This window comes from Ammospiza nelsoni, chromosome 1 (genome assembly GCF_027579445.1).
Source record: "Ammospiza nelsoni isolate bAmmNel1 chromosome 1, bAmmNel1.pri, whole genome shotgun sequence".
In the NCBI taxonomy this organism is placed as follows: Eukaryota; Metazoa; Chordata; class Aves; order Passeriformes; family Passerellidae; genus Ammospiza; species Ammospiza nelsoni.
The window spans coordinates 111,131,048-111,145,764 of NC_080633.1; the positions used below are offsets into that span (position 1 = coordinate 111,131,048).

Here is a 14,717-nt window from a genome sequence, read left to right on the forward strand (position 1 = left end):
TCTCTGCTTAAGTGAAGTCAAAGAATGACATAACTGTTTCTTTATCTTTAGAAAGTACTTTTTGCATTCAGCAGAATGCTGAATCATTTAGAGAAGTATTTTGCAATGTGGCCATGTTGGAAGAGATAACAAACAAGCTTTTTGTAGTGCTAAATCCTAGAAGTCATTTTATGTCTGTCTTTGTGGGGATAAGACTGTTCTTCTTTATTAATCATCCAGCCTAGTCCTATTTTTATATATAATGATCCTGTAAAATAGCTCCAAGGCACTTTGCTTCCTAAATGCCATAGGAGAGTTGTTCAATGTGCTATTGCCAGTTCCTGGCAGTGTAAGCTATAAGCCTTATTGTGTCACAGCCTCCCGTGAAAGTGTACTTTGGTTTCATACATGATCTTTCTGCAGATTATCAATCAGTCCCATGTGGATAGCTAGTTCTCTATGTTGATCCAACATCATTATTCAAAATAGACAATATTACAGTATTACAGCTTTTGCTATGTAAACTGATATTCAGTGTTAGATGATTTCCTGTCATTTTTCTCTACATTTAAGACTGAGATGCGTAATTTCAAGTATATATTCCTCTCTATCTTCAGTTATGACATCAACTGTTGGCTCATGATATCAAATGAATTAATTAAGGGTTTTTTTGGTGAATTTTAGTAATTAAACCTATTGGCCTTTTGTGACACCACACATGAAGTGCAGGGAACTTTGTGTAAGATTTAAGGGTTTCTGTTCTTGTACCTGTTGAAATGTTTCTCTCATGACACAGCATTTCTTGGGATGCTAGAAGTGCAGTTGTAGAGCAGCTTTGAGAACAGGTCCACGGTCCTGTGTAGTGCACAATTCAGGTCCAGATATTGTTTGGTTGTCTGAAATTCTGCTGATGTGCCCAACATTCACGACATGTTGTGTTTAGTAGACTTTCTGAGCTCTGATTTAATAAGATTACTTTTTTTTCCATTTTAGTTAACAGATTTTGCCAACAGTGTAATTTCTGTCCTTTTTCTGTTTTCATTTTCATATCTTGATGTAGATTTATGGTGCTCCCATCTCCTTATGGTTAATTCTCTGTGTTGAGGAGTAAACTCTTATTTTCAAGTCTGCAAGCCTGAGTTTCTCTCTTGTCTTACAGCTTCTATTTCTGATTTGGACAGTGATACCCTTGAACTGTATAAGGGTTCAAAATGTCTTTCTGTGTGGAAAACAACATAAAAAACACTGGCACATGTTTTGTCATAAACTCTTCTCAGCTATGATTAGTGATGCAGTAGTGTCACACTTCCATGCTGCTCCCAAATACTTCACTAAATCTTATTACAAACTTGGGACCTGCTATACAGAACCTAAATTAGCCATAGGAAGGGAGCAGGAGACAGAATTTGTTGTTTTTCTGAACAGATTTTGAGAGTTTTTTTTAAAGTAGAACTGTGGTGGGCACCCACAGTTTGCTACACACACAGAAGCAATACACACATTTCTTCCAGAAGCTGATAAAACCTCCATAGTACTTTGTAAGTGATAGAAGGCCAAATAAATCAGAAAATGTAGATTTGAAGGCCAAATAAATCAGAAAATGTAGATTTGACTCTTTGTCTTGGGCTTTTAATGCTATGAGAGTATCTGACACTGAAGGATGTTACTGATTTTGCAGTCATGTATCTTATTTCAGTTTGAATTATCTCTGTGTGTATGCCTTCCCAAAGGATATGAAGCTCTAGCTGGGGAAAATGTTACTCTAATTTGAAGTCACTTACAAGATGGGGATATGTATTTTGTATTGATTAAAACAAAGAATATACATACAGGCATTAAAATTCAGTACATCATACAACTTGTGTTATGCTCAGGGACTGTGTTCTTTTTACATTTATATTTAGTGGGTGGAACAGATGGTGAGGATAGTTTATTGTGATGCATTCATGAAAATGGGCACTTCTTCCATGCAATTGTCCTGTATAACAGGGCATTCATTTGTTGGTAATGGAGTCTTAGCTGTACTGAAATAGAGTATGCTAGAAATATATGTTGGAAAAGGTTATTCTGTGCTGAGTGCAAAGTAGTTCTTGTCTCATTCAGTTATATTCAGCTGCTGAAAAATAAAATAAAATTACAAGAATGTTTACAGGAGGCTGTGACTGAAGTGGAGCTTTTAGAATTTACAAGTCTTCATTTTCTTGCATATGGTATATGTATATTTTGTAGTTACAGACTTTCAGGGAAGAGACCACCCACCATAGGTCCTCTAAGAAATCCAAAGCATAGTTGCATTCCTTCTATTGTGATTACTGTTAAGTTACTACTTGCTGCTTGTAGCATTTGAGACATTGCTAATAACCAGTATGCCCAAATTTTTTCATTTTTAAAACATATTTAATCTTCTTAACATGTCAGTTTTAATTGTTGCTGAGAGGTCCTATGTAAATGCCAAATGCCATCATTCATCATAGCAGTGGAATAATCTTTTAATCACTTTTTTAGGTATTCTGATGGAGTTTTTTATATAGTTCAGACCCCTCTTACACCATTTTTGAAATATTTGAAAGTACAATAAACTGAAACCTGAAGAAGCTTCCTGGGAGGGTTTAGAAGCTTTTGAGAAGCTTTTTCCAGCCACCTGAACTTTGATATGTTAAGACTTAGAGGAAAAAAAGGATTGCAGCAGTATATAAGCACCTTGAAGCACATAGCTCTTTAGGAAACTTTAAAAAGTTTTTTCTAAACATTATCCTAGAAATACTAACAAAATCAGACCAGACAGGATCTCCAGTGGTCATCAAATTTGTTCATCATAGGTCAAAATCAGATATGCATCTGTTATTAGTGACAGGTATTTGTCTAACATATTCTTAAAACATTTTGATGGAGACTGTAGTACCTCCCTATGGATTTAATTCAGCATCTCCTTGTTCTTGGTGGCTGAAAGCTTTCTTTTCCCAGCATCTTAACAGATATATTTCTTACTGTGCAAGAGTTTAAGATGATAGCCTTTCTGTCCACTGTTTAAAGTAAGAAGACATTATTCTGTAGTGCTGTGCAGGAACCATATGTTTGTTTCCCTTTCCCTCTGCTTTGTCTTTATCTTACTCCTGTGTTTGTATCGTTCGTCTCATACCTTGTTCACTGATCTCACAATTCCTGCTGCTGCCTTCTGTGTTTTGATCATTTTAGATCATAGTTCTTAGGAAAATTCTGAAAAATTCTTTTGGTTTTTGTTGTTAATGTTTTCAAACATTAACATATTAAATATTCTCATCTCTTTGATCACTCTCTATTCACACATGTTTTAGCCGGTGCAACGGGACAAGTTCTGTAGGCCATAGGGCACTGCTGATGGCAAAAGAGAAGCTGTCCATAATTATTGATTCACATCAGCCTCATCAAGCAGCCTTTTGCTTGGAAATAGGTGCTGGTATAATTATTGTTGATGACATGACAGGATTATTTTCTGCAGCTGTTGAGTTGGTCTCAAGCTGGAAGTAAGAATACGTCAGTTGTGATGTTTACTGAAACAGAAGAGATTAAGAGACAAATGCATTTTGTCTCTTTATTATAAAATAAAAATACTTTATCTTCAAGAGACAAATATAATTTTTTTTATAATTATACAAATATAAAAGCTGTTAAGACACCTAGAAAAGGCTGTGTTACCCTTCTCAGAGTACCATTTCTCTAGAGCTTATTGTATTGTACAGTAAAAGTGAAAAACTTAAAAAGAAGACTTATTCCTACTCTCTTCCTTTATTTATGTTTAAAGTTATTTCTGTTTATTTACTCCAGGACATTTGAAATGGACCAAAGCTGAGGATATTGACATAGAAACACCGGGATCTATTCTAGTGAACACTAACCTGAGGGCTTTAATAAATAAACACACCTTTGCTTCTTTACCTCAGCATTTTCAACAGTACCTCCTGCTTTTGCTTCCAGAAGTAGACAGGCAGGTAAGTAGCATCATAAAATATTTCTATTTTTAATGAGACTTTTTTACAGCATGTTTGTATAGGCTGATTTGACTGACTAGGAATCGTTCCAGGAAAGAATTAGAAAATCTCCATACTTCCTTAGGTAAAAGTGTTAGATGTAGAATGACTGTAAAGTTTGTCTGAAAACCAGCTCCTGCTTCTTTGCTTCCTGAAAACTCTGCAGGTCCCTGATTTGTCTGAATGGAAACTGGGCAGCAAATCTTTCAAACTTGCCAAATCACTTAATTAGCTTTTCTACCTATGGTGTTGAAGATAAACTTCTCATTCTCAAGACTTCCTTTATTTTGAGTCTCTTTTCACCTGTGATCTTTCTTGGTGCTCTGCCAGCAATGTCCAGGTCAACATTAGTCAATTAGTCAATATTTGTTCTCCTGCTCTTCATCTTTTGCACAAGCCTACAAAAGCTCTCTCAGCTCCAGTGCACTGAATCCACTTATTCACACCTTTTATAAGGAATATCTTCCCCAGAACTTATGGCTGTGTGCTCAGATCTGTTGAGAGAATGACTTGGAGAGGAACAGGCTGGAAATAAAATTTCAGTTTTGTGATCTTTCCTACAATGTCTGGTCCTTCCTGCATTTGTTGGTCAGATTGCAGGGTTTCTTAGGGAGAGGAAAAAAAAGAGTCTAGCATGTCTAGCAGTTAAAATAGATGAGAAATTTCATTTACTCACTTGCCTCACTTAGGGATTCAGTCTTACCAGTTTCAATGGGGAATACTTATGCACTTAATTCAGACTCATTAACTTACACAAATAGGGCATTATATTTTTTGCAGATGGTCAGTATCCCTCTTTTAATATAGTAACTAGAGAATGCAGATTACTTAAATGAATAATTAAAACCTGCATCTTAAATCAGTATTTAATTTCAGTATTGCAGATTTTATTGCTTAAACTGTTAGCAGTTAATCTATCACTAAAGCAGGGAGAACTGGTGCAATGTGACATAAAAGAGAAAAAAAATTGTATTGATGTACATTTACTCGGCCTCTTATCAAATTAGATACTGTATGTTGTGGACCACAAGTATTTAATAACAGAATGTTAGAAAGAACATCAGAACAAGATCCATAGGAGAAACAATATAAATGTATTTATTCTCAAGCTCCCACAACGCAGTCAAAGTCAGTATTGACAAGTCTTAAGAAAAGTTTTTTCCCTGCTGTCAAACAGATTTTAACTTAGTGTCCAGCAAATATTTTTCTGATAGTTTTGATTTTTTGTTCTCTTTCTAGTTATTTCATCAGAAAAGATTAAAAAAAATATACTAGATAAAATCATGTTTTCTCTCCAGCCATCAAAGACCCAATGTTCATAAATTACATTTCAAGTATGGGGTCTTTATTTAGAAGTTTTATACTTTAAAATTTATTTTTTAAAATGGAGTATCTACAACTGACAAGCCGCTTACCTTCTTATCAGCGTTCTTACAGCAGAGTTTTTTGGCAAGAAAATCAAGAGAATATTTTTGAATTTAAACATGCTTCACTAGTTAAAAGCATTGCATTTTTTTCACTTTTATTTCAAAAACCATTCACATAATGCATAAAATATGTTATTTCAGAGGCCCAACACTGCATAATTGGACACTGTTACTTCACAAGCAAATGTTGTGATGAGACATTTGCAGGTGTCCTTCTCTCTGTCATCTTCTCACAGCATTCTGTGGGTTTGTGTAGCATCCCAGGTTTTCACCTGCATTTGGAAGGCAGGAGTCACCTGTCATCTCTGGAAGTTAAATGGAAATGTTTGGCCTCTAAGTGTGAAAGTTGGAAAATTATGTTCAGGTGGAGAGTGGAATAGCCCTGAACCCTCCCTTTGCAGAAGTCTTGGCAGAGGAAGGAATGCATCTCTTTTCTTGATGTCTGAGAATATGTCCTCAGCTATGCCTCAAGTATGGCATCCCAGATACAGACAGATGAAAGCAATTGAACTGATGTTCTTTTCCTTCCTGTGGCAAGTGGAAAACACCAGTGTAATGCTCAAGGATCAAATAAAAGGATAGAGAATTTTAGCCAGGGAGTTCTGGTGGGAGTCTCTGCTGTTGGTCACTCTGACTGAACAAGGCAAGAGTATTCAGTTTTCCTCTTTTATTTCTACTTTCTAAATCAAATGGGGCATCAGGCAAGCTATACTATTCTTTGAATTAGTGCACATCTTTTGGGGTTCAGTTTTATTGTTTTATATTGGCCTTTCTTTGATTAATCTGAAAATTCTTATTTTGCTTTTCTGGCTCAGAATTGTTTCCTCCCTTTGTGCTGCTCTGCAGTTGGCTGCTGTTGTCTTCCCCAGAGAAAGCTGCATTTCTGTCTTGCCATGTGGATAGAGTATGTGAAGTACTGTAATAAATGGCACTATAAAAATGTAATAGAGTTATGCTATTTGTGTATATATAGTGATCTGTGAAATAAATTACTAATGAAGTGCAGTTTCATTTAGGCTTTATTACTGCTTCACATAGAAAAACCCCATGATGAATGATTCTTTGTCATTTCTGTCATAAACACCATTTTTCTGGGTGGTATAACTCCTCCTCCTTAAATCGTACTCAGCCAAAACTTGTCATGCATGTGTCACTTGGAATAAGCATTTTTAGAAACCATTAGTTAAGGGAGTTGAGGTTTTTTGGGGTTTTGTGTGCAAGTGTTTATTATAAATAAATGACTTCTTTCTCAACCTTGGTTAGTCTAATGTGTTCAAGAAAAGTTCAGGGACAAGTTAGGAGCTTGTTGGGATGTGTTTTCTGATTGTTTTTCATTTTCAAGTGTTGTGATTGATATCAGACAGCGATTGGACCCCATGGAACAGAAAGCCTTAGGAAAGATGTCCCAGAATGGAAGAAGTCAAGATCTATTCTTCTGATGTTCATGCTGTCCCTACTCCAGCTAGATTTTTGACGAAGTGGAAGAATAGGGTCATTGCTTTTTTTTCCCCTTGGGAAAAGATAAATTGTATCATGAATTATAATTACAATTTAAATTGATTTCAGATGGCATATTAGTTTAAATTCTATTTTAGTAGCAATGAGGCCTTTGTGTAATTTTCTGTATTAAAAATGCCTGTAAAAGAACTTGGAGCAAGTTGACAGTTATGGTAGATGCATTTTATCAAGGATTTTTTTTGTTTTGATTTGGATTCAGAGGGAATAAGTATGTAGACATTGTTCAAATCATAGAAACAAAGAATGTCCTGAGCTGGAAGGGACCCATGAGGATCATCCAGTCAAACTTCTCACCCTGCACAGGACAGCCCCAAGAATCATACAATGTGCATTGTCCAAATGCTTCTTGAGCTCTGTCAGGCTTGGTGCTGTGACCACTTCCCTGGGGAGCCTGTTCCAGTCCCCAAACACCCTCTGGGTGAAGAACCTTTCCCTAATACCCAACCTAAACCTCCCCTGACACGACTTCAGGCCATTCCCTTGTGTCCTCATCACCACAGGTCATACCTGAGAAGCAGCCATGTCCCAGACTTGTCTGTTTAGCAGACTGCTCCAAAATCTTGCATCACTGCATACCAGGAACCTCATGACCGAAATTTGAACATCCAGATTTTCAGCTCCTCATTAATCTGTATGGATTCAAAAACTCAAAATCCTTGAAGCTCATCTGATACAGAAACCTGTTGGGTGATTCCCTGGGAGACCCACGACTGAGCTGGAAATATAGAAAACATGCAGGTATAGAAACTATATGGAAGGAAAAATCTCTGCACAAGATATTTAAGTTATCACAAATTCCAGCAAGGTATTTTGCTTTACAGCTCTAATTAGAACAATCTACAGCTAAGGAACAATGGATTTTTCATCAAATACCTACTTCTGACATGGATACATCAAGCTGATCATTACATGTAACAGAAGCCTTCTTGACTACCTCTCAGCAAATACTCACCTTCAAAGCAGGAAATTTTTCTGTATATCTAGATTGCTGTATGGCATCAGTGAGTCTTCAAATATTAATTAAACAATGTATATTGTGCAAGGATGGGTAACAGGTCTGTACAACAGGCTGCTGAAAATGAATGGCAGTTGGCAATGTTGTCTCTACACCAACTTTCCATGTTGGTGCTCCTGGGAAGTCAAATTCCTGCTCTTAACACGGGGGAATGGGCAAAAGGAAGGGAAACACACCCACCTACTTAGCTTCCAAAAAGAAATGTAACTTCATCTGAAGAGCAGCAGAAAGCTGAAGTGACTTTACTAATCCTTAGAGTGCTAAACAAAACGTTCTCTCCTGAGTGCTCTGAAAAAAAAGTGTGTCTTTCCAGACGCCATGACTCCTTAACACCCTTCTGATCTTTGAGAATTTAACTCTGTCTTGCATTTTCTCTTCTGGCAATACTGGGCTCATTGAGTCTCTTGTGATTTGCACCTACCCTGCCCTTTCACATAGGATGTGAATTTCTTCCTACAAAAATACTTCAAATCCTCCTCAGATGTGTGTTAGGTAGCCCTGCCATTTTATCAGACCGAATCTCTTCTGGAAGAGCATTTAAAACAGTAGAGGGAATCACAGCAATAATTACATCTTGTCTCAGCTTTACTTGTTTAATGAAAGAAATTTACCAATTATCTACCTTTTATCTACAGTTTATAGCTAGTCAAGTTAGTTACCTAAATTTAAAACTTCAGTATTCTTAAGGAATAACTTAAGGTGTGTAGTATTGCAGAAGGTCATGTGAATATTTCAGGTTTGTAGCAGGTCAGTCCACTGAAAAGAAAAACATGATGTACAAATCAAAGGATTCTAAAATGGATCAAAACCCACCTTATTCTCTTTCTTTTAATTTCTAAATCAGCTAATCCCAAAATAATTATTGCCTCTTGGGTGAGTGCTAGTATTGATATGTAATCACATCACATCATCCTTTTATTTTAAGGTCAGTGCAGGTTCTGTGTTTCTGTCTTGGCCTGTTCATTTTAGGTTGGTGCAGTTTGAAGCTGTCACCTTGTAAAGATTCCTTCTCCCCCTGCATTGAGAAAAGACACGGGGTGATGTCAGCTAGTGATTTACTCTGTTCCTTTGAAAATATTAAGAAGTAATTTTGGGGAAGGTTATCTGCAGAATTCCAATTCAAACCTTTGTTTTCATGCAGTATGAATCAGCTTAATATTTGTTCCTGCAATTTGAGCAATGATAGCAAAAGGTAACCATTGGACTGATGTGCACAAATTACTCCCACTCCCAAGCACATCAGTTGGAATTCTGTGGTGGAGAGTGGGTAATGAATAATACAAAATATTACTTCACTTGTAAAAGGCAAGAAGAGAAGTCTGGTATCTGACATTCTGAATGCTTAGTACTTAGTAGATACCTCACTGTTTATTAGTATTTTAGTATTTTAGAAGAGAGTGAGTGAAGCTTGATTTTCACAATTTGCTTTTTGTAGCAATGTAACCATCTACCTGCTCGTTTTATTAACTTCATCAGTGCTTGAGGATTATATGTGCCATTGGTATTTTGCAGTATTTCATTTATAAAAAGACCAACTGCAGAAATTAGTGCTGCATGTATTATTTGCTTCCAGCTTTATTTTAGGTTTCTCTCCATGGAATTATTGTGCAATGTTAGTTAAATGGTTACCTTATGTTACTTTGCTGCCTTTTTTGCTTATACTGCAATCTTTTAGCTTTTTACTTTTCCATTCTATCAATCAGTAGCTTTCCAATATTTATTGTTATGTTCCTGTAAATGTTTGAGTTTTACACTGAAATAGTTTTAGGGTAATGACAAAAGCATTTAGTTCAGAGAACATTTGCAATTGAAGGTTAAATGTAACATATGTCATCTGCACCTAAGCAGATTTAAAAAGCTGTTAAATTGGCACCCCTGTGTGTGCAGTAATTGAAGGTCATTTTATGACACATTTTTCCCTTTAGCTGACATTTTTTCTTTGCTTTTACTGGATAATGTGGACAGCATGGTGTTGTTGTAATGTGCCTTATTTGTACAGCTTTATTAGGGTAGTTCTAATGCAGGTATCTTAGATAGATACCTGTTAAAACTACCCTAATAAAACTTTGGAATTTATTCATCTATCTAGATGATAGATATTCATCTACCATCTAGATAAATGAACAAATTCCAAAGATTTAAGCTGCCTTTTCCATAAAAATCTGGGTCTGATTCCTGAGCTGAGCTAGCCAAGGGTTTTCAGACAGATTACTACTCCCAGCTGACCCTCTGTCCTTATGCAGCAAGTTAATACTCATTTTACCTAACGCACCTGTATGGATGGTGTATGTGTGTATTTCACAGTCATGTATTAACAACAAACATCAGTTTCACTTTATGTGAGTTGAAAGCTGAAAGATTTTACATCAAAATCCCAGTTGTCCTTAGCTACAAGAGAGCTACTCTTTCAGCTTCCCTAGGCAGTCCAGAAAGGCTCACTGCAATTGCATTGCAATCTGGCTGCTCTGATTGATGTGGTAATGGAATTCTTGTTTGCTTGTTTGCAGTAATCCCCAGAGGTCCTCCTCAGTATCAGAATGTCTACATATGTAAATAGGAAGCTTTACATTTTTGATTAGGTGTCATGGTTTCATATTTCTACAGGCTTGGTCACTGTATTTCAGAAGTGTAAATCAGTGTTTTCCACCCTGCCACATCCATGTTGTGGAAGTTCTTTTTTGATTTTTAAAGCCTAGTTACAAGCTCTTATCACACTTAAAACATGTCTCACCTTTTAAGAACACATTTTGCAGAGGTGTTAGCAGAACTATTGCATTTGCTTTTGTCTGTAGCAAGGCTAAACTCAGTTGGAACATCTAGTAGGACACAGCAATGGTGCTGTGCCCCTTGAAAACTAAAAAATACAAGATTCACAGCTGTCTCTACAGCATCCTTTCCCATAAGTCTTTCTGATGTGTGAGGGGCCCTTCACTCAAGGTTGTTCTTCTGATGCAGACTGGTGAAGCTTTTGTTCCCCTCTTGTTCCCTTCAAGCAAGTTTTCTAAAACACAGTGCACAGCTGTTAGGACTTAAAAAAAAGAGGACTTTGTACGCAGAACAAGTTCCTTTTACATTTGACAGAATTATTAGTACTTCAAAAAGAGAACTGATAAAGCACCCCCCTGTCAGTGGGAAAGTGTGTGCCTCACATAAGTGCCTTTTTAAAAGACTGTTCTAGGAGCTGTGTTATGAGAGCATAACTAACGTGTGGACATAAGTGGTAATGTATGTGGACACAAGAGACTGGTATGCTGCAAGTCATGTAGCTGTTGAGGGTGCTCTGCAGCACTGCAGCGTGCAGTGTGTTCCAACTGCCCCTCCCTTGCAAAGCGCTCATGAGTGGCGAGTCGGTCTGCAGTGCCTCCAGTGTTGCCACTGTAGGGCTGCACAGGAATTAGATGGAGAACTGAACATTCCTTTCCATTCTGAATCTGAAGACATTCAAGGACTTGAAGCAGGATGTTGGATGCAGGTGCAGCAAAAGGAAGAGCAAGCAGAAGTGATCCATCCGTGCTTCTGCAGCGCTCTCCTCCTCTTCTCCCTTACTCCCACCCTCTCTCTCTGCTTCTCCCCTCGCCTTTCCCTCCCCTCACCCTTTTCCAATATATTTGTTTGGCTTAAGTACAAAAGCATAAAAAAAAAGTTGAGACTTTTTTTCTTATTATTTCAGAACATTACTATCCTTTGAATTATTTAATCTCAGATTTCATTTAGTTCTCTCTTGTGTTAAGGACATGCAGCCATTTTTTTGCATAGAAAAGCAGTGTTTTCTAGTGCCTAGAGAAAAGAGATTGGATGCAGGATTTTCATTTTTGACAGTCATCAAAAATGACAGACTAATTTTAGATGCTTACATGTAACTTCCCCTCACCTTCTGCTTCTCAAAGGTATATGTCTATAATTTTATTATTAAAGGCTAAGTGAATAGACTCTGGTTGTTTATATCCCTTTTCCTGTACTCTCCACAAAATGTGAACATTCTTGGATAATTCAATAATGTTTCAGTTTCTCAGAGTCTCTAGTCATCTTTCCTTAAACAAGTTCCATACATGCTTGCCTTGGTCACAATCCATATATGCTTTTCTGCCTATTTTCCCCCAGGCTTATGTGCCTTTTCTAGTACCTTTATAAATACTTGGTTTTTTCTGTGTGTTCTGACATGCTTGGGTTCACTAATTAGGTGAACTTTGTATTAGGGGTTTTAATTGTTACTTCTAGAATTTAAATGCAGTGACATGGTACTATTTGCTGCATGCTCTTGGGGTTTTTTTTCTATTTTGCATGGATTTTGCTTCATTTTAAAACATGCCTTATCTTTTCATTTTGCCAGATTTATTACTCGCCTAAAATTCTTCATCTAATTTCTTGCATCTGAGCTCAAACAGATTGGATTCTATTGTCTTTTTTGACACTACTGCGTATTGGAATGAATATAGCTATCCCACTTGTCTTCTTGATTTAGACAAGGTCTAAATTAACAAGTCACATTTCATTTTGAAAACATATGTTTGCAATTCTTCAGTTTTACTCCGCATATTTCCCACTTTAGTGAAGATGGAAAAGGTCTTTGTTTCCTTCTCTCAAAGATGCTTCTCGCTTTTCTTCCCATGTCTGAAGCAATTATTCCTGTAGTAGTAGATATTTTCTTTTTCATCCTTTGATGTTTTATTTCTCAGTTTAATCTGGTTATTTTTATATGACTAAAGTAATACTCAGAATCGCTTTCACCATCTGTCTTAAAAATCTGTCTTTTCATTTTGTATTTGAAGGCAGACTGTTCATGTTATGTCAGTGATCAGGTAGAAATGACAAAGAGCTTTTCTTATAAGAATTGATAACTTCATAATCAGAACTAAAGAAAATGAGCCATAATCTGGGTCATGTTACCCTTTACTGTGAGGAGGTGAGACCCATGGAAGAGAACTTATGCAGAGTGAACATGAACACCCAAGCTGAGGTACATCAGAATTGCTGAGAGAGCCATGGAATGAGTTGGTACCTATCCATGTCACCTCCCCAGACCTGAATTTGTGGTGGCTGACTTTGCTGTTCTTTCAGCAGCTCTTGAGTCAGACCATGTATTTCTGTGTGCTGTATTTATGTATGTATATAGTGTTGGGTGTATCTCTTACCAGTCATGTATCTCTCAGTGTTACTGTGGATGTTTTGTGGTCACAACCGCAGAAAGGCCCTGGTAATTGCATCTTGTCAGAAGTATTTCCTTTATATTCCTGTTCATATACTTCTTACTCAGAAACTCCTCCTCTCTTGGTTGTAAATACATGGCACCTGGTTAAAGAAAGGATAGATTTTTCATCAGCCATGGCACTGTGTAAATGTGTGCATTTTTCTGTTTGAGATGAGCTGCTGAGTGTTCCTTATCTTCAGGCAAAGAAACAATTGCTGTCCTATTGTGTCTGTGGGTTTTTGCAAGGCTTGTCTATTTTTTTTTTATGTTCTGTGTCTTCAGCTGGATTACTTCTTTCACATGCCTACCATCTATGTCCTCAAGACCTGAAGTCATCAATGTTTTGTACTAAACTTGGTGATTACTGACTCCTTAGCTATTCGTTCCCCTCCTTTTTTTGCTTCTCTCCAGGATTACACTGTGCCTTTCTCTGCATGTTTCTCTTTCCTTTTTTTTATGTATATCAGAACTCTTGACAAGCTTTTGCTTCTCTTGAAACAAAAGACAGGCAGAGAAGAAAAGGGGAGTGGTTGTTGCCCTCAAGGGGATCAGCATGTGTGTAGACCTCTTCTATAGGCTGGATGACAGTCTGGTTCAGATTTTAGGGGTCAGGGTCAGAGAAGAGGCATGAATTCCACTCAGTGGCATGAATGCCTTTGTGATGTGAGTTTAACAGACCATCCCATCTAACTCAGCACTCAGAAGGCCACACCTAGTGTACCTTGTCCAGTTCTAGGACTTTGCCTAGATAAGAGAAGGGCCAGGAGCATTTTTATCAGTGTGTATAAAAGGGTATGGCCCTAGCAGAGGCAATAGGTACAAACCAAAAGGCAGGAGCTTTCATATGGACATGAAGTAAAACTTTTTTTTTGTAAGGGCATTGGCTGCCTAAAGAGGTTGTGAGTTCCCCATCCTCAGACATACTAAAAATTAATTGATTTTTATTTCCATCTGAAGTGTGCTATTATATAGTTCAATAATAACAACCATGTTAATACTTTCAGTGTCATTCTCTCAGGTCTGGCAGATGAATGAAAACTTTGTGCCTTAACTTGATAGGTTATCTATCATGTTCAGGTACTGCCTTTGGATGTGGTTTTGTGCAACCTGGCCTAGTGGAAGGTGTCCCAGGCCATGGCAGGAGGTTGGAACTTGATGATCTTTTAAGGTCCCTTCCAATCAAACCATTCTTTGATTTATTGTAGGATTTGCTGTTTGGTACTGGAAATTAGGTGGGTTATTCCATTTCTAGTTTCTAAATCAAATTTGAAAAGAAAATATGGTCATGATTATGGGCAGCTCAGCAGAAACATCTGTTCAGTCAACCTTTAAGCAACAACAACACCAGGGAGGCTGCACTAAATGAAATACCCTTTTCATCAAATAAATACTATTAAGTCATCATCTTCAATATTAAGCCTGGCTGGTTTAGTTCAGAAGCTGTGGAAAGAACCCAGAGGAGGGCATTAAAATTTGCATGAGCCATAAAAATGTCTCAAGAAAAATTACTGGACATGAGCTTTTTAATCTACTAGAACAAAATTAAAACTGAAAAGTATCAAATGTAATACAATCAATTGCTG

The 14,717-nt window shown here is 37.1% G+C and overlaps 1 protein-coding gene across 1 annotated transcript in view; it reads left to right on the forward strand.

The window, feature by feature from the left end:
- ASXL3 (ASXL transcriptional regulator 3) overlaps nucleotides 1-14,717 on the forward strand; it is a 96,294-nt gene that overhangs the window by 56,637 nt on the left and 24,940 nt on the right. Inside the window, exon 7 of the mRNA XM_059482413.1 lies at nucleotides 3,784-3,947. Coding sequence (XP_059338396.1) covers nucleotides 3,784-3,947 — 164 coding nt within the window. The remainder of the gene's footprint in view (nucleotides 1-3,783; nucleotides 3,948-14,717) is intronic.